This window comes from Abramis brama (genome assembly GCF_963993115.1).
Source record: "Abramis brama genome assembly, chromosome: 8".
NCBI classification, from domain to species: domain Eukaryota; kingdom Metazoa; phylum Chordata; class Actinopteri; order Cypriniformes; family Leuciscidae; genus Abramis; species Abramis brama.
Genome location: NC_139970.1, coordinates 5,736,216 through 5,761,092, shown reverse-complemented (window position 1 = coordinate 5,761,092; position 24,877 = coordinate 5,736,216). Strand labels below are relative to the sequence as shown.

Here is a 24,877-nt window from a genome sequence, read left to right as displayed (position 1 = left end):
TTTAAGCAGAAAACAAAATCCTCAGAGCTACCCTCCTTGTCCAAAATATGTTCCTTAAACACGTGTCCATGCAATCTATAGTCTAACTTGTGCATTTTAAACTTCATAAGATAATACAACTAATAAAGAATAGTAAACTAATAAAGAATAGTAATAAAGAATAATAATACAGATACATAATATAAAATAATGCAATTATATTCAAAGATGAAATTTAGTCTTCAGGTCACGTCACGTCTGCCGATCCAGAGGCTGTTCACGTAATGTCTGCCGATCCAGAGACTGTTCACGTCACGTCTGCTGATCCAGAGACTGGTCACGTCACGTCTGCCGATCCAGAGGCTGTTCACGTCATGTCTGCCGATCCAGAGGCTGTTCAAGTCACGTCTGCCAACCCAGAGACGGTTTACGTCACTTCTGCCCAACTAGAGCCTGCATTGAACACCATTCCAGCCGAGCCAGCACTTCACGCCAGTCCAGCAGCGCCTAAGACTGAAAGCGGCATGCCCGCTGAGTCTGAGACAGAGAGCGTCATGCCCACCAAGCAGGAGTCTGTGAGCGTCATGCCCGCCGAGCCAGAGCCAAAGCCCTCTTCGCCGCTGGTCCCATCCAGCCCAGAGTTTCACAAGATGCTGGTCCCGTCCAGCCCAGAGTTTCCGGACAAGATGGTCGCTGCCGAGCCAGTGTCTCCGGACAAGATGGCCGCCGCCGAGCCAGTGTCTCAGGACAAGATGGTCTCCGCCGAGCCAGTGTCTTCGGACAAGATGGCCGCCGCCGAGCCAGTGTCTCCGGATGAGATGGCCGCTGCCATGTCGCCTGAGCCCTCAGCAGAGATAGCCGCTGCCACGGTGTCTGTTCCTGAGCTGGTGTCTGTTCCTGTTACTGAGCCGGTGTCTGTTCCCGTTCCTGAGCCGGTGTCGGTTCCTGTTCCTGAGCCGGTGTCTGTTCCTGTTCCTGTTACTGAGCCGGTGTCTGTTCCTGTTCCTGAGCCGGTGTCTGTTCCTGTGCCATGGACGCCTGCAGGGTCGTCTCCGCCCTGGCCTCCTGAAGGGTCGTCTCCTCCCTGGCCGCCTGAAGGGTCGTCTCCGCCCTGGCCGCCTGAAGGGTCGTCTCCTCCCTGGCCACCTCCCTGGTTGCCTGCACAGCCTGCTCCGTCCTGGCCTTCCGTCCTGCCGCAGTCTCCAGGTCCTCTTCTGCTCCACGGACCTGGCCCTCCATCCTGGATCCGCACCTCCCACCTGGACAGTTTTGGAGCGTCTGGAAGCCGCTCTTTGGGGGGGGCTATGTAACGATCACCAGCTGGAGTGCCCTCGAGAGCCACCAGAGGGCGCTCCACAATAGACTATGATCACTTCCTCACAAACTACATTTCCCATAACTCACTGCCCGGACTCATCAGCACTCATCTCATTCACCTGTGTCTTATCACCTTGTTTCACTCACACCATAAATACCTGGTTTTCACATTCACTCAGTGTGAAGTCTTGTTGTACTGTTACTGCATTTCTGAGCGTTATTTACCCGTGTTTGATTCTTGTATTGCTGACCTTGGACTGTTTCACCGTTTCCTGATTGTTTCTCTGCCTGGCCTGACTTGGATTGTTTATTGGACTCTGATAATTGCTGCCTGCCCTGACCTCTGCCTGTTATTCGGATGTTCTCTTTGTTTCCTCCATTGATCTGTTCGCTGTTGTTGACCCTGCCTGTACGACTACTCTGTAATAAAGCTGCATTTGGATCTTCACCTTCGAGTCTCGGAGCAGTTCATAACAAAAAGAGCAACTTCAAGTCAATCCTTGTATTGTTCAACTGGTCGAGGGTGATATGGGATTTAGAAAGTAATTACCGGTAGTAATGCAATACTTTCTAGAGAGAGTAAATAGTACAGTAATCAAATTACACTGTTGAAAATGCAATTAATTAATTATTTTTTTTGTATAATTATAATCTTACCCAAGACTGAAATGCAAAATCATGTAAATAAAAAAAAAAATGAATGGATGTAAAGTCAATTTTAGTACGAGAATTTAAGGGAAAAACTAACCATAGACTTTTTTTTTAATAATTTTTTAACAGTTCCTACTTCGGTCTCCAGCTGCAGGGAGACATTTAAAGCTTCTCTTTAGCTGACAACATTTTTCTAAACGATTCTCGTGACAAATTTAGGAAGATTAGTTACAATTAGTTATAGAAATATGTGTGATTGATTAAATGTTTTTTTATTATTATTATTATTTTTTTTATTGAAAGCACTAGTAATTATCCTTCAATATTGAAAGACACCCAGAGCAGGAACTGAACACGCGCCCCTCCCTTGTGAACGGTGTTCTTTTGAAGCAGCTTTTGAGGAAACACTCACACAGAAACACTCACTTTCCCTTCAGACACCAGGCTGTGCTGTATGTTTTGAGGTACGTTCTTACAATTTCATATCAAATATGAATAAGAAAGTGTTTATTAAATAATGTTTTTTCATATACAAACGTTTTTTTTTTTTCATGTTGGATATAAATATAAACATACCAAACATAAACTTTTTGAAACTTTTTGAAGCTCAACTGGTAGAATGGAATGCAGTGGCGGTTCTAGACCATTTCAACTGGGGGGGCCAAGCTGGGGCCAGTTGTACTGTTACAGGGGCCAGTTACATTTAGACATTATTGTTGTCATATCATTTTCTGCACTGCACTGTAGGCATTAACAGGCAAAATGCCATGTTTACAATCATTCAACAATGTATTTGCATTTCCATTATATTTTTTACATTTGCATTACATATTCAGAATCAGTCACATTAACTGTATTCTACGACTTTTGTGTTTTTTTTGCAAAAAGATCAGCAAATTCATCTAGATTTAAGGCCTTTGCCCTCCTTGACTCAATACTTAGAACACCTAAATTGCTTAATCTGTCATCTGACATTGTGGACCTGAGATAGGTTTTCACCAGCTTTAGTGCATACAATATAATATACAATTAAATTATGCTTATTTTAAATGTATTGTGCAAAGGTATAAAAGGCTAGGTATAAAAAATATAGGAGAAAACATGATAATATGAAATGCTTCAAAACAGAGTGCACAAAGAGCGTATGCGCATCGCGGGTGCAGAATTATGTGCTCAAAGCAACGTGGAGTCACAGTGCGCATTTAAAAGTTCACAGCACTGAGCGAAGAAAAGTCGAGCGCACAAATCCTAGTGTAGGCTATATCTGTCCAACAGTTTATTGATAATTTGTTTCTTCACAGTTTTAAATTCCAGTTATTGTGCATTTGATGCCAATTCATAGTCCTTGTGGTGTGAACAGGCACACGGTAGCGAGTCATTTAAAAACTGCAACAAACATAAGATACAAATACACAAAATAAAGTCATTTTATGCAAATCCACAGCCTTTTATCTACAGACCATGTATTATAATGTGAATATATCATATTGGAGAGAGTTTTACCGTGCATCCTGCTGTAACCGGACGAGGCGCGTGCGCTGTTTGAATACTGAATGGAGAATGATTGACAGCCGCAGAAGAGGGAAAACGAGTTTCCATAAACTTTAATTTAATGATGTAAATAAACTTCTGTCCCTCACATTAAGCTATGGAATGGCTTCAGATGACTTTGTGAAATTATAATCAGACCCTCTCAGACCCAAGTCACCCAAACTGATGTGAAAAAGAGGTGCAGAAAAGCGAGCTGTTTGCACCATGAGTTTGTTGATCATATATTTTATCCTTTTTCAAACTGCCACAAACTAACAAACGGCCAGGTTCTAACGTTACACTTCTGTAATGCATTTAATACAAATACAACATATTAACAACTTTACTCACCTCTATATTTCCTTCTTTGCTAGAACTAGGCTATAATATCCGTGCAAAATGTCCACCAACTTCTGAATAGAAAAAAAACCTGCAGATCCGATTTAAGCAGTCCCTCTACATTTGTGTTCCGTGTTGCTACTGTCTAATAACGGATGTGAAAAACAACGATAGCAAAAAATAGTTTTGTAAAAATTATTTCACACTCCACATTTAGGGGGGCCACAAGGGGGTCCAAGCTTGTTGTCACAGGGGCACTGGCCCCCCCTGGCCCCCCTTTAGAACCGCCACTGATGGAATGCCAATGTCTGGATTGTTTGATTGGCAAGAAATATACAAGCTTATCAAATGTCAAACTTAAAACCACAGTTAGTCACTTCAGATAAAAGCATCTTCCCAATTGATAAATATAAATGTGCTGTCTTTATTTGAAATTGCTGCTTTCTTCTCTGCTGTGCTACTCAAAAGCTGCAAGACTGTAAAAGATTCTGAGGGATGAAGGGTTTATATACACAGATCAAACTGAAGCATCCAGAGCTCAGCATACAGATTACTGTTCACATTGCCAGAGAGTGAAGATACAGATTACTGTTCATCGTCAGAGAGTGAAGATACAGATTACTGTTCACATCGCCAGAGAGTGAAGATACAGATTACTGTTCACATCGTCAGAGAGTGAAGATACAGATTACTGTTCACACCGTCAGAGAGTGAAGATACAGATTACTGTTCACATCGCCAGAGAGTGAAGATACAGATTACTGTTCACATCGCCAGAGAGTGAAGATACAGATTACTGTTCACATCGTCAGAGAGTGAAGATACAGATTACTGTTCACACCGTCAGAGAGTGAAGATACAGATTACTGTTCACATCGCCAGAGAGTGAAGATACAGATTACTGTTCACATCGTCAGAGAGTGAAGATACAGATTACTGTTCACATCGTCAGAGAGTGAAGATACACATTACTGTTCACATCGTCAGAGAGAGAAGATACAGATTACTGTTCACATCGTCAGAGAGTGAAGATACAGATTACTGTTCACATCGTCAGAGAGTGAAGATACAGATTACTGTTCACATCGTCAGAGAGAGAAGATACAGATTACTGTTCACATCACCAGAGAGAGAAGATACAGATTACTGTTCACATCATCAGAGAGTGAAGATACAGATTACTGTTCACATCGTCAGAGAGTGAAGATACAGATTACTGTTCACATCGTCAGAGAGAGAAGATACAGATTACTGTTCACATCATCAGAGAGAGAAGATACAGATTACTGTTCACATCGTCAGAGAGAGAAGATACAGATTACTGTTCACATCGTCAGAGAGAGAAGATACAGATTACTGTTCACATCATCAGAGAGTGAAGATACAGATTACTGTTCACATCGTCAGAGAGAGAAGATACAGATTACTGTTCACATCGCCAGAGAGTGAAGATACAGATTACTGTTCACATCATCAGAGAGTGAAGATACAGATTACTGTTCACATCATCAGAGAGTGAAGATACAGATTACTGTTCACATCATCAGAGAGTGAAGATACAGATTACTGTTCACATCGTCAGAGAGAGAAGATACAGATTACTGTTCACATCGTCAGAGAATGAAGATATCAAACCCCTGCCATGCATGCCTATGCATTTATGGCGTTATTTTCCTGTCAAATGTCGAGAGCGCATTATTGTAGCGCGAAAGTACATTAATATAATGCGCGAATCTCTCTGCTCGCGCGTGGAATTCAAATGAGTGAGCGCAAATCTCTCTGCTTGCGCACGGAATATAATGTGCCAAGTGCAAATCTCTCTGCTCGCGCTCTCAGATACACGTTGCTCTTGTAAGAATTTTCTCTGGGCTCCCTCAGAGAATATGCCTGTACTTAAAACGTGCCTTCGCTTAAAGTAAGCATCAAATCAAATCAAATCAAATCAAATCAAGTATATTTGTATAGCGCTTTTCACAATACAGATTGTATCAAAGCAGCTTCACAGTATAATAAAATAATACAACAAAGTTTGTTTCTAGTGGAATTTATTGATTGATAGAATAAAATTAAATATCCCCAAAATATCCCCAACTGAGCAAGCCAAAGGCAACAGTGGCAAGGAACCGAAAAACTCCATCAAGTGACCTAATGGTGTCCTAAAACTCCATCAGGTGACCTAATGGAGAAAAAAAAACCTTGGGAGAACCCAGGCTCAGTCGGGGGCCAGTTCTCCTCTGGCATTTATGAACTAGAGGCCGGATTGTAGTTTGAAACTGTGAGATTAACAATATTATATGAATGCCTGGCTGAAAAGATGCGTCTTTAATCTAGTTTTAAACTGGGAGAGTGAGTCCGAGCAACAAACAGTATCAGGAAGGCTATTCCAGAGTTTTGGAGCCAAATGTGAAAATGCTCTCCCTCCTTTGGTTGATCTGGATATCCTAGGTATGACCAAAAGCCTCGAATTTATTGATCTTAAAGAGCGCGATGGATTATAGGGTGATAGAAGATCCGTTAAATAGACTGGAGCTAAGCCGTTTAGGGCTTTATAAGTCAGTAGCAATACCTTATAATTAATACGGAACTTTATAGGTAGCCAATGAAGTGATGATAAAATCGGTGTTATATGATCATATTTTCTTGATCTAGTAAGAACTCTAGCGGCTGCATTTTGGACTAAATGTAGCTTGTTTATTGAGGATGCAGGACAACCGGCTAATAAAGCATTACAGTAATCTAGTCTCGAGGTCATGAATGCATGAACTAACTTTTCTGCATCAGAAACTGATAGCATATTACGTAGCTTAGCAATGTTTCTAAGGTGGAAAAAGGCTGTTTTTGTAACATACGAAATATGCTTTTCAAAAGACAGGTTACAATCGAGTATAACACCCAGGTCTTTTACTGTAGAGGATAAAGTAACAGGACATCCTACGATGTCAAAGTTGTATTGTGAGAGGTTCTGTGGGCGGTTTTTTGAACCGATAAGTATTACCTCTGTCTTGTCTGGATTTAATAAAAGAAAATTACGCGTCATCCAATCTTTTATATCTTTAACACACTCTGTCAATTTGGATAATTTAGCGTTTTCATCCGGCCGTGATGAAATATATATTTGAGTGTCATCAGCATAACAATGGAAACTAATTCCATGTTTCCTTATAATATTTCCAAGTGGCAGCATATATATTGAGAATAACAGAGGGCCCAACACAGATCCCTGCGGCACTCCATAGTTTACTGGAATTATGATCGATTTTTCTCCATTTAAATAGACAAAATGGTAGCGGTCTGATAAGTATGATCTAAACCAGCTTAATGCTTGTCCTTGAACACCAGTATAATTTTGTAGTCGATCTAAGAGTATTGTATGATCTATAGTATCGAACGCAGCACTAAGATCAAGTAAAACTAGTATTGAGATGCAGCCTTGGTCAGAAGCTAAGAGTAAATCATTTGTGATTTTAACAAGCGCAGTTTTTAGTGCTATGATGCGGCCTGAATCCTGACTGAAACTTTTCATAGATATCATTTTCTTGCAAGAAAGAGCCCAGTTGAGTGGACACAACTTTTTCTAGTATTTTAGACATAAAAGGTAGATTTGAAATGGGTCTATAATTTGCTAGATTATGCGGGTCTAATTGTGGTTTCTTAATGAGAGGTTTTATCATTGCCAGTTTAAATGTTCTTGGAACATGACCTAAAGATAAAGACGAGTTAATAATATTGAGGAGAGGCTCTTCCACTACAGGTAACACTTCTTTCAGTAGTTTAGTTGGTATAGGATCTAATAAACATGTTGTTGTTTTAGATGAAGTGATAAGTTTATTTAACTCTTTTTGTTCTATAGTTGTAAAGCACTGTAATTGTTCTTGCGGGGGGAAAATTGAGGCTGAATTATAAGGTGCGATTGAGGATTGAACGTTTACAATTGTGGTCCTGATGTTTTCTATTTTCTCAGTGAAGAAGTTCATGAAATCATTACTACTAAACTGTAACGGGATATTTTGTTCGGGTGACGTCTGTTTATTTGTTAGTCTAGCCACGGTGTTAAATAAAAACCTAGGATTGTTTTGGTTGTTTTCTATTAGTTTGCGGAGATGCTCAGCCCTGGCCGCTTTTAGGGCCTTTTTATAACGTGACATACTGTCTTTCCACGCGATTCTAAAGACCTCTAAATTAGTTTGTTTCCATTTACGCTCCAAATTACGGGTTTCTCTCTTTAGAACATGCGTAGTATTATTGTACCATGGTGCTTTAATTTTCTCTGTAACCTTTTTTAATCTAACGGGTGCAACAACATCCAATGTTCTAGAGAGAATGGTGCTCATAGTGCTAGTTAGTTCTTCTAGTTCATCTGTTTGTTTGGGTTCAGGCAGCAGCTGAGACAGATCAGACAAGCAACTCGAGAAATTATCTATGGTGGATGGAAGGATTGTTCTGCCTGGTCGAAAACGCGGCACAGCATGACATATTACAGCAGTAAGTAATATGCAAGTTACCAAGTAATGGTCAGTGACATCATCACTTTGTGGAATGATATCTATATCGGTTGGATCGGATCCATATGATATAATTAAATCGAGTGTGTGATTAAGACGATGAGTTGGTCCTATGACGTTTTGTTTGACCCCAAAGGAATTTAATAAATCTATAAACGCAGCCCCTAAAGCATCATTTGGATTATCTACGTGTATGTTAAAATCTCCAACAATTAATGCTTTATCTACATTGACCAATAGATCTGAGAGAAAATCTGCAAACTCTTTTAGGAAATCAGCGTAAGGCCCAGGCGGTCTATATACGGTAACCAAGGCTAGAGATAATATGGATTTTTTTCTAACATCTAAGAGCGTAACATTTAGTACAAGTATTTCAAACTAAATAAACTTATAACCCGTTTTCTGAGTAACATTGAGAATATCTCTATAGACCGCTGCAACACCGCCGCCACGACCAATCAGACGGGGTTCGTGCTTATAGGAGTATCCTAATGGAGTAGACTCATTAAGACCGAAATAATCATTAGGTTTAAGCCAAGTTTCAGTAAGGCAAAGTACATCGAAGCTATTATCCGTGACTATTTCATTTACAATAACTGCCTTAGGTGTGAGTGATCTAACGTTTAGAAGACCTAGCTTTAGAAATTGTTTTTGGTTACTAATAGCAACATTTTCTGGTTTAATAACAATTAGATTTTTTCTAGATCCTGCAGTAGATTTATTATTTGATCTCACTAAACGAGGAATAGACACAGTTTCTATGCAATGTTCTACACTATTTATATCAGTTAATTTGGTGCAGCAGAGACTATGATTTGAACTTTTGGTTACTAGTCAAAAGGTATTTAACATTTTGGAGATGTTATCTGACAGAAGATCCGATCCGAATCTGCTTGGGTGTAAGCCATCAGCACGGTAAAGCCTAGGACGCTTCCAAAACAGATTCCAATTATTTACAAAGAGCAGTTTCTGCTCATTGCACCATGATATTAACCATTCATTTATGTGCCAAGCACCAAGCATGTATGTGCTTCGCGCAGCATGCCTAAATAGCTACTCTTCTCTTCAATTTCTTTTTTTTTTTTTTTTAATAAATGCCAAGGTATCAAAAATATAACTTACATAGCAAAAATGTATAAATTACATACAACAGAATAAAGAAAGCAAAGCAGCATATATATATATATATATATATATATATATATATATATATATATATATATATATATATATATATATACATACATACATACATACATACATACATACATATAGCCTGTATATGCTCATACAAAAAAAAAAAAAAAAAACAGAACAGAAAGCTGTAATGAAATAAATAAAAAAGTTTGAAACAAGTTTATTATCTTAAGAGTTTTAAGATTCTTAGATAACGAAATGCTTTGGATGTATTGTTGGACCTCTCTCTTCTAAAAACAATGAATAAGGGATTCTGCTGAGTGAATTTACTATGGTGAATGTGAAATTTTGCAAGGAACAATAATAGATTAATAATAAAATACTCATTAAATTTAGCTTTTTGTATATTAAAGAAACCAAACAGTGCATCCTTAAAAAGCAAAGAGAAATCCTGAAGCAGAAAATTCAACCCAAAATAACTGCGTGTGAGGACAATCCCAGAAGATATGAAGAGCAGTTTCATCAGGGGCACCACAAAAAGAACAACTTGTGTTTATGATTTAAACCTTTTCAAAAGCTAGATTTTTTAGAAAAGATAGAGTATTTTATTATTAATCTATTATTGTTCCTTGCAAAATTTCACATTCACCGTAGTAAATTCACTCAGCAGAATCCCTTATTCATTGTTTTTAGAAGAGAGAGGTCCAACAATACATCCAAAGCATTTCGTTATCTAAGAATCTTAAAGCTCTTAAGACAATAAACTTGTTTCAAACTTTTTTATTTCATTACAGCTTTCTGTTCAGTTTTTTTATTTTTTATGAGCATATACAGGCTATATGTATGCATGTATGTATGTATGTATGTATGTATGTATATATATATATATATATATATATATATATATATATATATATATATATATATATATATATATATATATATATATTTACACATTCAGTATATGCTGCTTTGCTTTCTTTATTCCGTTGTATGTAATTTGTACATTTTTGCTATGTAAGTTATATTTTTGATACCTTGGCATTAATAAAAAAAAAGAAAAAAAGAAGAAATTGAAGAGAACTTAGGCATGCGCGAACGCACGGGACACAGTCTAAGCACATACATGCTTACTTTAAGCAGAGGAGAGATCCGCGATTGCACTGAACACGTTTTAAGTGCAGGCATATTCTCTGAGCGAGCCCAGAGAAAATTCTTACAAGAGCAACGTGTATCTGAGAGCGCGTGCCCAGTTCTCGCGCGCAAGCAGAGAGATTCGCACTCAGCACATATTCCGTGCGCGAGCAGAGAGATTCGCGCTCGCGCATTTACATTCCGCGCGCGAGCAGAGAGATTCGCGCTCGCGCATTATATTAATGTACTTTCGCGCTACAATAATGTGCTCTCGACATTTGACAGGAAAATAACGCCATATGCATTGACTTTGTTAAAATTGATTAGCAGTGTTAAAGGCAATAATTGTTAAAGCTTTAGGATAAAAATATGGTAAGCTGTGGTCATAAACACTGCTATATGTGTGTCTGAGCAGAGTCCTCTAAGCAAATGTGTTTTGGTCTTAGTATCAGTTCTCTATCATTTAAGGAAGTGACTGATGCAGCTGAACTGAGGGGTCATGCTAAAGCACACATCATTTGATCATTTGTGGAATGCAAAAATAAAACATAGGCCTACACTCTTTAAGCAATGCAAAGGTCAAGGGTCCATTTACACACATACTGACAAATGTACACTGAAAGCAGTGTTGGTTCAAATCATCCGAAGAGGCGTTTGGATGCAGAGAAGGTCAAACACATTTACAGTATGGCAAGCCGTTTTAACATTTAATCATTTAAACCGACTAGTCTCTATTTTCATGCTACTAGTACTTATTTTTTAGATACTAGTATCTATTCCATTAAGTACTAGTACTTATTCATTAGCTACTAGTGCTTATTCTTTAGATACTAGTACTTATTCTTTAGGTACTAGTACTTATTCAATAGATACTAGTACTTATTCATTAGATACTAGTACTTATTCATTAGATACTAGTACCTATTAATTAGATACTAGTACTTATTCATTAGATACTAGTACTTATACATTAGATACTAGTTCTTATTTATTAGATACTAGTACTTATTAATTCGTTACTAGTACTTATTATTAGATACTAGTACTTATTCAATAGATACTAGTACTTATTCATTAGATACTAGTACTTATTCCAATAGTGACTAGTAATTATTCTTTTGTTACTAGAAACAATTTTTTTTTTTTTTGCCATTGACTTCTATGGGGATCTGTCATTCAGATATCAACTATTCAGTTCTGACTAGTATGTATTCCAATTGTGACTAGTACATATATATTAGATACTAGTAGTTATTAATTAGGTACTAGTACTTATTTTTTAGATACTAGTACCTATTACTAGATACTAGTATGTATTCAATAAATACTAGTACTAAGTCATTAGATACCAGTACCTATTAAATAGATACTAGTGCTTATTCATTAGATACTAGTACTTATTCAATAGATACTAGTACTTATTCTTTAGATACTAGTACTTATTCATTAGATACTAGTACCTATTAATTAGATACTAGTACTTATAGATTAGCTACTAGTACTTATTCAATAGATACTAGTACCTATTTATTAGATACTAGTGTTTATTCCGAATGTTACTAGTAAGATTTTTTATTTTACTAGTCACAACTGCTTTTTTACTCGTCTTATGTTATGACTAGTCAGAATGGCCACTGGATAGTTCAATTAAAAATCTTACTAGTAAAATAAAAAATCGTACTAGTAACATTTGGAATAAATACTAGTATCTAATAAATAGGTACTAGTATCTATTGAATAAGTACTAGTAGCTAATTTATAAGTACTAGTATCTAATTAATAGGTACTAGTATCTAATGAATAAGTACTAGTATCTAAAGAATAAGTACTAGTATCTATTGAATAAGTACTAGTATCTAATGAATAAGTACTAGTATCTATTTAATAGGTACTAGTATCTATTTAATAGGTACTAGTATCTAATGACTTAGTACTAGTATTTATTGAATACATACTAGTATCTAGTAATAGGTACTAGTATCTAAAAAATAAGTACTAGTACCTAATTAATAACTACTAGTATCTAATATATATGTACTAGTCACAATTGGAATACATACTAGTCAGAACTGAATAGTTGATATCTGAATGACAGATCCCCATAGAAGTCAATGGCAAAAATTAAAAATTTCTTGCTAGTAACAAAATAATAGTTACTAGTCACTCTCGAAATAAGTACTAGTATCTAATGAATGAGTACTAGTATCTATTTAATAGGTACTAGTATCTAATTAATAAGTACTAGTACCTAATAATAAATACTAGTAACTAATGAATAAGTACTAGTATCTAATGAATAAGTACTAGTACCAATTTAATAGGCACTAGTATCTAATAAATACGTACTAGTGTCTTTTTAATAGGTACTAGTATCTAATAAATAAGAACTAGTATCTAATGAATAAGTACTAGTATCTTTAAAAAGGTACTAGTACCTAAAGAATAAGCACTAGTATCTAAAGAATAGGCACTAGTACCTAAAGAATAAGCACTAGTAGCTAATGAATAAGTACTAGTACTTAATGGAATGGATACTAGTATCTAAAAAATAAGTACTAGTAGCATGAAAATAGATACTAGTCGGTTGAAATGATTAAATGTTAAAACGGCTTGCCATATTTACAGTCTAAAGACATCTAAGATTTGTTTTCTGCTTCTGGAGCCACTTAAATGAAGATTAAAAAGAGAATACACTACACCAATGAGTTTAATAAACAGCAAGCATTAAAAAAAATGCTTAAATATTATTATCATAATACAATTGATGTGATGTTTGGTTAAATTAGATTTTCATCTTGACCAAAAATAAATAAATAAATAAAAACGGTGTGTGTGAGAATTAACACCAAAATTCTAACTAAATGTACACTAAGTAATTGCAATAATAAATTGATGTACCAAATGTGATACTTTTTTAGCTTTACAGTGTAAATGCCTGTCAAAAGTTAAAAGACAGGTTAATCTCATGAGTAATGTATTTTGTCTTACACAGCAGGAGTTGAAGGATGCAGCTGGTCATTTATTTCCTGATGATAGTAACATACACACATGCAGATTATCCTGCATTAAAAACTCTTCTGTCAGAGAAGGGTCTCAGAGATGGTAAGTTTTCACTGCATTGATCTGAAATGATATCTAACAACATTCTTTATTGTGAGTTAGACATGATAGCTACTGTCCATCAGGGAAATGCTCAGTGGTTGTTTGCTTTAATATATTATACATTTATCCACTGATTCCTTTCATATATAATCCTTTTCCCTCTAAAATCTAAATTTTTAGTAAGAGGAAAACTTATTTCATATCACCAAAACAGGATGACATCCGTGAATGTTAAATAAACACCAGCCACTGGCACATGCAGTGATAAAAGTGTTGAAAACTGGGCTTAAAGGCACAATATGTCATATTTTTGGATTATTTTTGGACCCAAAAACCACTAGAACAATCTTATATATTTTGTTGACTTGTGTGCTTGCATTATCCCAAATGTTTCCAACAATGTTTAAACCCAGATAAATCATGGTTGTATAGCTCAATACGGTTAGTCTTATTGTTTGAATCTCTTGTTTTAATAAGAAATCAGAAAAAAAAAACTATTTTGTCAAATGGCAAACATAGCATTATCAGAAATAGCTTTATTTGTAGTAACAGTAAAAACAGCATTTTCTCCACCATACGTTTTAAAATTAATTATAACAGATAGGCATCATAAAAATTAGGGCTGTTGATTTAACGTGTTCATTTAATTTATTAGTTATGGGAAAAAATAGCATGTTAAACTTATTAATGCATTTAACACACCCTCCTGCCCCAGATCAGACTTACGTAGTTCATCTTACATTTCATACAGTTTATTGGTGATGAACATGGTAACAACACACTGTGTGATCGAGCCTATAGAAAACGTAGTTGCTCTTAACATTTAAGATATCAGGGCAAAAATGCCCCGTATGAGTTTTTGTCTCATATTTATAACATATATGACACAGTTAATCAATATCACACAAGTGCTATTTTTGTCCCAGATAGCTTGAGTGCAAATGTAATATTGATTTTATACAAGTTTAATAAATAAGAAGTTAATATTGTGTTATATCTTAGACACAATATTGTCTGCCGTGACAAAATTTTATCTATAATGCCAGTGAACTAATGATTCAATGGCACATTCATAAAGAGAGCCATTTACTTAATTCCTGAATGAATAAGCCGTTTGAACGAATCGAATGAATGAATGACTCAATGACCTACTCCTTTAGATATTTACCGCCATCTACTGGCAGTTTTAGCTTTTTATTTAAAGTATAATTTAATTAACTAACGATTAATTAATCACCATATTGTGTAATGTGATCGCTTGACAGCCCTAAGAAAAACACCAACATAAAATGTTCTAGTCCTCTCTTGTGCCTTTACTGTCCTCAATCCTTCTTATATCCTTCCGGAGCTCCTCCGTGGGACTCGAGACCGGTGTGTCTCTCAGTAACTCACCCCACCGGCCTTGCTCCGCTCCTAGGCTCTCGGTGAAACTTACATACTGCGCCTTTAAGAATATAGCTTTTGATGCGACCATCCAGAGTTTGAATCAACCTTTTTCAAATCCCCATTGTTCTCCCTTTTCCCATCAAATATCATATCATCATATTCAGAGAAGCATTTATTTTAAATAAAAGTGAAGATAATTTTTGGTAAGTGGAAATAAAGTCCCCTAATGGGCATTTAATAGCATCTATCATTCCCTTGCTTAATGGGTATTTATTGAAAGAGACATGGCAGAAAGTATATGTAATATAAACCCACAAATATCTCATGTTTTAATTATTTTGTTTGAATACTTAAAGGGTAACTTCAGCAATTTTCTTGAAACAAATATGGTAACACATTAGTTTAGGGTCCAATTCTCACTATTAACTAGTTTCTTATTAGCATGCATATTATTAGGATATTGGCTGTTTATTAGTTAGCTAAGATTTATTAAAAACTCACACTGCCAGCGTAAATTAACCCTTTAAAATACATGAAATATTGTATATTTTAATCATGAGGATGCTAAAGAAGTGATATGTGTTTCTGTATCTGTTTCTGTGCATGTGTTCAGTGTCTCAGATGTTGTCTGTCCAAATACAAAGCAAACTGAAGAGTACTGAAATCCCAGAGGTCCGGGGTGGGGTGGACATCAAGATCGGCACTGTACATTATGTCTTATCAAAGTCAGTTTGTTAACAAACAATCAAACCAAATTAACTAATTAAAATGTTCTTAATTTTCACAGATACTAAATGCATACTGTATATTCAAACACAAATACATGAAATTCAGTCAGTAGTTCTTATATTCATCACATGTAATAAACAGTTATTTTAACTTAGAAAATATGACTGCGTCTACATGAATATATTCCATAAATGGTGAACCGGTGTGTTTTTGTCTTTCCAGCATGCGGGTTGTGGAGTGCAGCATGCCAGACCCATCACTGGTGTTTGTAAAGGGAACTGGTGTATCTGTGGAAGTCAGTCAACTCACACTAGCCATCAATGGCAACTGGAAAACACAGTTTGGCAAAATGTAAGTGTACCAGTGAATCATGGGGAAGGGGACAGCAATAAAAATCAGTTTCACCTGACGTGATCTTGAAAATAAATAACATTTTCTATAAACCTTACTACACAATCACATGAACTTAGTCGATAAGAAGGACCATGCACACAGACATAAGTCAAATAAACCCCAACAAGGGGGATCAAGAACCCAACATAAAGTGGTAATAACTGTTGGTTTATTTATATCCCACTTATTACACAGCGATTTGACTTATAAATAAATAATTGGGCAAGAACTACTGATTTGAGTAGAAAAAAAAATATTATTTCACTTGTAATAAACTAATAGCTTCCACAAAGAAAACCAGTTCCCACACTCTAGCAAACAGCTTTTATCCAAGACGAGCAAACCAGTTAAAACAAGTCGAACATGTAATGAAAAGATAATGTACAGTCATTCTGTTTATTAACCCTTTTCCACACAGCAACCATTTTGGCAAATGAGCATATATGACATTCCCAAAATAAAAAGGTTGCTGCTCATTAGTCATTCTGAATAGACACATAACCAACATATGTGCTGGCAAAATGAGTCTAATGTATGATTTGTTGGAATCAGACAAAATAATTACTGAGCTACACCTGTTTAAAGTTGATAGAGTCAGCAAAGTCCATTTTGAGAAACATCAGGTTTTCTGAAGGTTTCAAAACAAAGTCACCCAGCAACCATACCTTAAAATCCCTGGTAATAACACCAAATTTGGCACAAACCAAGTCAAAACCAATATGTATACGAAAAAAATATATTCAACTTTTTTCCTTGATACCAGAATTGTTTGATTAACATTACTGAAACAGACGGTCCGACCTACTGTACGCACAGATGTAATATAATGTTACACATCAAATGTTTTTCCCCAACAGTTAACCAAACATCACGAAGACATAACAGATAATGTGTGCGTGAATACTCGGCAAGACTAATTCTATGTATATCGGGATTGTGCGCTGTCAGTCAGCAGGAGCAAGATCATTTTGTTTACACAAGCATATTAGTTTGAAAATCGCATTTTATTGGTTCAGACTCATGCTATTGAGAAATTACTATAAATATTCACAAAGTCGAAATGCTGTGCTTTACAACGATACCAAACTTGTGCTGAGAGGAGCGCCGTCATCAAGAAGTGAGCAGAAAAAAACAGCATTTTTCATGGACAAGGGAAAGGTCTTTCGGGTAACTTAGTGTTAGCGTGGCACTAGTCCAGGTGTTTCTTCAAGTTACTTGATCAAGTTTCTCGATGTCACACATAGATTGTTCTCGACTATTACTTTCTTGTCCTTTTCTCTGACAAACTGAAAATAATGGTATATGTGTCCATCTCACAAATGTAGAATCCGTCACATCTCAACCATCGCATTCCAGCAATTTCCTCTTGCGCTGGAATGTCTCGCGCACTGACCCCAAGCATCTCAGGGTCCTTCAGGGCATGGCTGCGATGACAAGTTTCGTAACAATGCGTCGATATGTTCGTAAATAATTGCATTTTATTGCAAAAAAAAGATCAACAGGCAAAACGGCCAACATTAGATCAACACTGGGTCTTCCAGCAAGACAACAACCCAAAGCACATCCAAGTTGGTCCAAATGTTGTTGAGGGACAAGTGGCCGCTGAAAGCCCAGATCTAATCCCATTAAGAATCTATGGCGGGAGCTCAAGCTTAAGGTCCATGCCCGAAAAGAGCTGGAGCAATTTGCCAAAGAGGAATGGAAAGATCAACCCGATCTCACGGAAATTCGTACCAATTTTACGAGGTGTCTAATTCGTACAAATTCCTACGACCTCACTCGTACAAATTTGTATGATTACGAGTAAGGTCGTACAAATCAGCCACATTTTACTCACTCGTACCAATTGTTCGTGAGATAGCGTTGGAAAGATACCTCGACATAGCTGGCAAGCATCATATCAAAGTAAAATGTTTTAAATAAGACATTTGTAATGTAAAGGAGTTGATTGTTTATAAGATATGTCATATGATTGTCTTTTGTTCTATGATTGCAGCCATGATCATGGCTCATTTGATCTGGCTGTGTACAATATCCACATCTACACCCTCCTGCAGTTAGCGGATGATGCTGGCCGTCTCTCCATCACCACTGTTCAGTGTAGTGCTAATGTAGGAGGTGTGAATATTCATTTCCATGGAGGAGCTAGGTAAGTATTAACAAAACATAAAAGACTGATGATACCTGAAGATACACGCAACAATTGTGAATATCTCTTAAGACTACCACTAATAGAGCATTTCTATTCTGCAGCATTTTTTTCAAGCCATTTATACGTGCTTTCAGTAGAAAAATATCAGAAATGATACGTGAGAAGGTTTGTCATTTTATCAAAACAAATTAACACTATTATCTGCTGCTGATGATATTTCTCATTATGTCTTGTATTGTCATTGTCATTATTATCATTTTTATTAAATTTTTTTAGATTTGCCCGGCAATTCAACAAGCAATAATTGGATTAGAGACAACTCTACAGGAAATACCTGGTACTGGCACAAAAATGTCTGAAATGATATATTATATATAGATCACATAGATTTATAGTAAAAAGAAGACATATTATGCATAAAGACAACTATTTTTAGGACCAATCATTTTTTTTTTTTTTTTTTGCATTGTGGCATTATTTTCCATAAACATTAAGATAAATGTGATTAATTGTAATTCATAAATCATTAAAAAGGCCTTATTTTCTTGCATTTGCTGTGAACATTTTTGTGAGATTCACCCAACTGTGGGTTATTTCGGCCGTATTATTGAGCTATTGCTACTTAATGACATTAATGTTGTTGGTGTGATTGTAAATACAAAATCCTTTGAAAACTACTTAGAAAACTACAGCACACATTACATTCCTCTTCATTAAAGGACTACAGTAATCACTCTCAAATGAATTCTTTCTAGTTATCATACCTGTGGGTCAGTATATATCTCTGAGCATCCCTCTCACATCCTCCCCGGCTGTGACAGCACAAAGCTTTGAGTTAGATATTAAGGTAAGGATTTTTAATTCAGCATTTATAATAATAATTTAAGCCAGGCATACCCTGTGTGATTTCAGCATTTATTTTATTAAATACCAACTCTCACTGTATGAGTAAATCGCATGTGATGTAAAGCCAAAGCTCACGATCTATACGGTCCAATCGTGGAGCTGAGACTTAAAATATCCATTTCATGTCGCAATGGTTTAACTTCTGTTTTCAGGCAGGCGCAGTGAAGGGAAAAGGCACTGAGTTTAGGGCAATCGGTTCGTAGCTCTGCTTCAACTGTGCGATACCCTCACAAGAGGAGACCAAAAGTTCTAACATCAGTAATTAACCGAGCATCTGATTGCCGGTCGGGAGAGGTTAATCGCCTCTCGTTTCCCGCTGTACACTGCACGACAAAGCTGAAATTCGGCCAGACTCAAAAAAAGTCATACAACTCAGGAATCGGCTCAGATTCAGACGAAAATTTCACAGTGTTTGCCCAGCTTAACATTTTATTGCCATACATTAAATGCATACAGTTACAACAGGGGTGTCCAATCCTGCTCATGGAGGGCCACTTTCCAGCTGATCAAGGTCTGCAGAATCACTAGAGACTTCCAGGCATGAGTGTTGAGCTAAACTCTCCAGGAGCAGGATTGGCTTCTCTGAGCTGTCCAACCATCCCTGAGCCCCAACTATTATTAGGTTTCTCTTTCTGAATATATTTAGAATTCGAATAGATTTCTCGATTTGTAAACAGTGTTATGGATTTTATTTATTCGCTTTGGTATTTTTACGGTAACCTGCCAATGACGTTTGGTTGTTGTTCCTGTGACAGGGCGAGTTTTACAGTCGCAGTTCTCCGTCTGAACCGCCTTTCTCTCCAAGCGTGTTTGACGTGCCGTACGCAGAAAACTACATGCTTTCAATGGCTGCCTCTGAGTTCTTCGTGAATTCAGCAGCGTATGCATTCCTCAGCTCTGGGGCTCTTCAAATCAACATCAGAGATGACATGGTGAGGAAGTAAAAGAAAACAAATACTTTTACCATCTTCAATGAATGAAACTATACAGCATCACAACTTATTATAGACTTAGAAGGAATCATGCCCTCTTAAAGATTTAAAATATAGATTTAGCTATTAAGTCACTCATTCTTCTCATTTAATGTAGATACCAAAGAGTTTTCCAATCCATCTGAACACCAGTCAGTTTGGTGTCTTCGTTCCACAGGTCAGTGTATGTAAAGGTCATGACTTTGTAAGGGAAAAAAAATAATTTATAAAATATCTTATGTTTAATGTCAACCAGTAAATAACTAGAAAATATGACTACGTTTGCATATACTGATGTACAGTAACACCAGTCACGAATCTCATGTGTATTTACATGTCTAAAATGTGTTCTATAGTTTTCAAGTAAAATCAAGTTGTTATTAAGACGAATAATGTGCTCTGTTTACAAATTATTTGTTCAGCTACGCACATTGTATCCCAACATGGAGATGCAGGTGCTGTTATACGCCAGCGAGACGCCACTATTCTCCTTCAGTTCAGGGGTGATAGACATTCATGTGCCGGCTGCAGCGAAGTTCTCCGCTGTTAAACCTGATGGTACGCTGGTGCCTCTCTTCAGACTGGATGTGGTGAGTACACAAATTATGCACAAAAACATAATATAAAAAAAGTGAAGAGGAACTCCCACACTTTACCAGTAAATATCAAAATTGCACAAACCATGTTGGCAAGACCTTCTATAAGCTGTAAAGTCGAAACTGCAAACAGTGATATAGAACCATGTTTTCACCAAATTGATCAATTAATCAAAAAGGAAACAGCAATTCAGCTTAGCATGAACTTCAGTGTTCTTCTCTCACTCCACCTGCAGGACGGCAGCTTCAGTGGAAGTGCTCGGATTGACAAAAAACTGACTGGAGCTTTCCAAATGAAAAAGTGAGTTTCACTGATATTTGTCCAGTTAAAGACGCAGTCAAATGAGCTCCATTTTTAGATGTGTTTTCATTTCAATCATGCACTGCAGTTTTTGGTAACGCTTTAGATTACAGCCTGAAAAGTATTGTGTAAGTAAAAAAAAAATGACAGTGTACCTTTCTGTAATTATAACGTATCTATAAAGTACGTAAGTGTAGGTATAAGGGAACAATATGTAAAGTTTGGGGAATAAAGGGGTAACAACCTGGAAAATTAACAAATTATTTCTACTGTAATTATTTTAGAACTAAGGGGCACTTATTCTTCTATTATTCACTTATTCTTCTATTATGGTACAACAACCTTACATTTGGGAGCAATTTATTAAGAACATACTGCGTAGGTTTTTTTTATAATAGTGTACTAATACGTAAAGGCTTTTTAAAATTACGGGGTACATAGTGCATTTATATAGTAATTTTTTGATAGCAAAAGTGCACATATTAAGTTTTGGCTTCGGTGTTTCATGGCAAGTAAAACTAAACCTATTTCAACTTTTGCTTAAATACTGGGTAAATATACTCTTGTTTCATGTAGTTACAGGGTAAGTACAATAAAAACATTTACAGTACTTTCCGGGCTGTAATCTAAATCTTTGTTTGTTTTTTTATTAAGTTCCCTGAGGTCCACTTATAATGTTACTAGTATCAAACACACTTATATTTTAGAAATAATTGGCCATTTTCTACCCTATTTTTGAATGCCCACTGCATCTTTACATATGAAATAAGTATTACACAACGGACCCTTTATGCAGACTGTGATGATGCGTTTCCATCGCAAGTGTAGTAATTTTTTTCATATTTAAATTTTTTTTTCATTCTATCTTTTGATTTTTCTCTCTCTCTGTATGTATATATATATATATATATATATATATATATATATATATATATATATATATATATATATATATATACACACACACACACATATATACAGTATCTCACGAAACACCCCTCACATTTCAGCAAACATTTTAGCATATCTTCTCAAGAGACAATACTATAGAAATGAAACTTGAATATACAGTATTTTAGAGTAGTCAATGTGCTGCTTGTATAGCATATTTACTGTCGTCTTAAAATAACTCAACATACAGCCATTATTGTCAAAATAGCTGGCAACAAAAGTGAGTGCACCCTAAGTGAACATGTCAAAACTGTGTCCAAAGTGTCAATATTTTGTGTGAGCACAATTGTTATCTAGCACTGCCCTTATCCTCCTGGGCATGGAGTTCACCAGAGCTGCACAGGATCCTCTTCCACTCCTCCATAATGACATCAGGGAGCTGATGGATGTTAGACACATGACGCTTCTCCACCTTCCGCTTGAGGATCACAGGTGCTCAATAGGGATCAGGTCTGGAGACATACTTGGCCACTCCATCACCTTCAGCTTCAGCTTCCTCAGCAAGGCAGTCGTCATCTTGGTGGTGTGTTTGGGGTCGTTATCATGCCGTTCGGCCCAGTTTCTGAAGGAAGGGCATCATGTTCTGCTTCAGAATGTTGCAGTACATGTTGCAATCGATGTTTCCCTCAATGAAGCGCAGCCCCAGACCATGATGCTACCACCACCATGCTCGACTGTAGGCAAGACGCAATGTTCTTGGTACTCCTCATCAGGGCATCGCCACACATGCTGGACACCATCTGAGCCAAACAAGTTTATCTTAGTCTCATCAGACCACAGGACATGGTTCCAGTAATTCATGCTCTTGGACAGGTTGCTTTCAGCAAACTGTTTGCAGGCTTTCTTGTGAGCCTGCTTCAGAAGAGGCTTCCTTCTGGGATGATGGCCATGCAAACCGACTTGTTGCAGTGTGCGGTGTATGGTCTGAGCACTGACAAGCTGACCTTCCACTTCTGCAACCTCTAAAACAATGCTGGAACGATCATGCGTCTGTTTTTTGAAGCCAGCTTCTGCACCTGACGCACAGCACGAGGACTCGACTTCTTTGATTGACCCATGCGAGGCCTGTTCCTAGAGGAACCCGTCTTGGAAAACCTCTGTATGACCCTGGCATGTACTGTAACTCGGTTTCAGGGTGTTACCAAACTTCTTATAGCCTAGGTCAACTTTGTGGAGAGCAAGAATTCTAATTCTCAAATTCTTAGAGAGTTCTTTGCCATGAGGTGCCATGTTGAACATCCGGTGGTCAGTATAAGATAATTGTACTCAAAGCACAAATTGTAACTGCTCTAATACAAGATACACACATTTGTGTATACAAGCAGCACATGGACTACTCTAAAATATATCCAAGTTTCATTTCTATAGTATTGTCCCTTGAGAAGATATACTAAAATGTTTGCTGAAATGTGAGGGGTGTACTCACTTTCATGAGATACTATATCTATATGATATCATCAGTGCTGGGAATGATGCAGTATATTTTAACATGGTAAATGGATAACCCTTATTGCTATTTTTTTCTCTCGATTAGAATGCTAGACATTTTAAATTTAAATTCAGCATGATTACTATTACAGCTGCCATGATTAAATAATCTGCGTTGATCAGCAGTCTTGCACTGGTGTATTTATCTCTATTACATAATAAAGTACAAAATGAGTCGATGAGCTTTGACAGCTTGCTTTCAGCAAACGCTCAAACTTACACTATGGTTTTGTAGCAAAATGACCTCTTATATGTCAACATTTTATTTCTTAATGCATGAATACTTTAAGTAAGCCCCAGATATCTACAAAAAAGTGTATGTTTTCTGAAACTCTACATCATCTTTTGCCCTGAATGCTGCATCAAGTTTAACGCTGACTCTCGGATCATCTGAGATTGGTGATTTTAAGGTGAGACCAGACAGTGATGATTCATGTCAAATATTCACTTTAGTAGATCAGCATAATAAGATGTTTTATCTTTGTCTAATCATTCAATGTACAGACTGACACACTCGAGCAAATGTCAATGATAGCAGTGAAGATGTTTGTACTTCCAAAAATAAATGGTATGATATTGCATTTATTACAAACTTGCAACCAAAAAAGCAACTTCTGAAAACTATATACTTTGCAAAACTGTTTTTTAGAAAGTCTGGGAACTGATAATTAACACCTTTATCCACTTTGCATTTTAGCGGCCCTGAAGGCTGGTTTTCCCTTACCCACACTGAAAGGCTTTAGTTTGATCAATTCTCAATTGCTTATAGAAAATGTGAGTACTATTAAATGTTAAACTATTGAATGTTTGTATTCTAAAATGTACAGGGTTTGGATTTCGTTTGATATTGCAAAATTGTTGGAAAACACAGTGATACAGTCTGAATTTGTTTGTGACTTTCTCAGGGCTTTGTGGCCATTTTGACTGATGTCCAGGACTCCCTGACGGGCCTCTGAGCTCCACACATGACCTGCACAAAATAACTAATAACTGTACAACTGCAGAATTGTTTTCAGTGTAAGAATTATATAATCATTACTTCAAATGTCCAATTTTCCACATAATATTATGTACAAACTTTTTTGCCACTTATCAATGCAAAATACTCTACAGGCTATTTTCTATTGTTTACAGTGAACAAAAAAAAACAAAAAAAAAACATAGTTCCTTCATTGGAGTTAATTTGCATAAATAATCAAATCAAAATCAAATCAAGTATATTTGTATAGCGCTTTTCACAATACAGATTGTATCAAAGCAGCTTCACAGTATTAAAATAAAATAATACAACAAAGTTTGTTTCTAGTGGAATT

General features: G+C 36.6%; 1 protein-coding gene across 3 annotated transcripts; it reads left to right on the top strand.

Moving 5' to 3' along the window:
- The first annotated feature begins 2,271 nt into the window (after positions 1 to 2,271).
- LOC311088097 (bactericidal permeability-increasing protein-like) lies at positions 2,272 to 24,877 on the top strand. Of its 3 annotated transcripts, none has more exons than XM_084121754.1 (16): positions 2,272 to 2,411; positions 13,582 to 13,691; positions 15,691 to 15,802; positions 16,029 to 16,157; positions 18,196 to 18,348; positions 18,453 to 18,516; positions 18,628 to 18,688; positions 19,107 to 19,198; positions 20,013 to 20,189; positions 20,347 to 20,406; positions 20,651 to 20,818; positions 21,061 to 21,125; positions 23,932 to 23,974; positions 24,069 to 24,132; positions 24,262 to 24,338; positions 24,470 to 24,877. In XM_084121754.1, the coding sequence occupies exons 2-16, from the start codon at positions 13,595 to 13,597 to the stop codon at positions 24,518 to 24,520; spliced, it is 1,413 nt and encodes a 470-aa protein (XP_083977880.1). In that variant the 5' UTR covers positions 2,272 to 2,411; positions 13,582 to 13,594; the 3' UTR covers positions 24,521 to 24,877. The 3 variants fall into 3 exon arrangements, with proteins under 3 accessions (XP_083977880.1, XP_083977881.1, XP_083977882.1); XM_084121755.1 differs by having other exon boundaries at positions 2,369 to 2,411; positions 13,585 to 13,691; XM_084121756.1 differs by lacking the exon at positions 2,272 to 2,411 and adding an exon at positions 8,209 to 8,298.

What these genes read in the sequence shown, in the direction of transcription:
- LOC311088097 (XM_084121754.1), top strand. Translation starts at nt 13,595, where the DNA reads ATGCAGCTGGTCATTTATTTCCTGATGATAGTAACATACACACATGCA. An exon ending in CAGAAATGATACGTGAGAAG is followed by an intron (nt 18,517 to 18,627) that starts GTTTGTCATTTT and finishes AAATTTTTTTAG; the next exon opens with ATTTGCCCGGCAATTCAACA. An exon ending in TTGGTGTCTTCGTTCCACAG is followed by an intron (nt 20,407 to 20,650) that starts GTCAGTGTATGT and finishes TTATTTGTTCAG; the next exon opens with CTACGCACATTGTATCCCAA.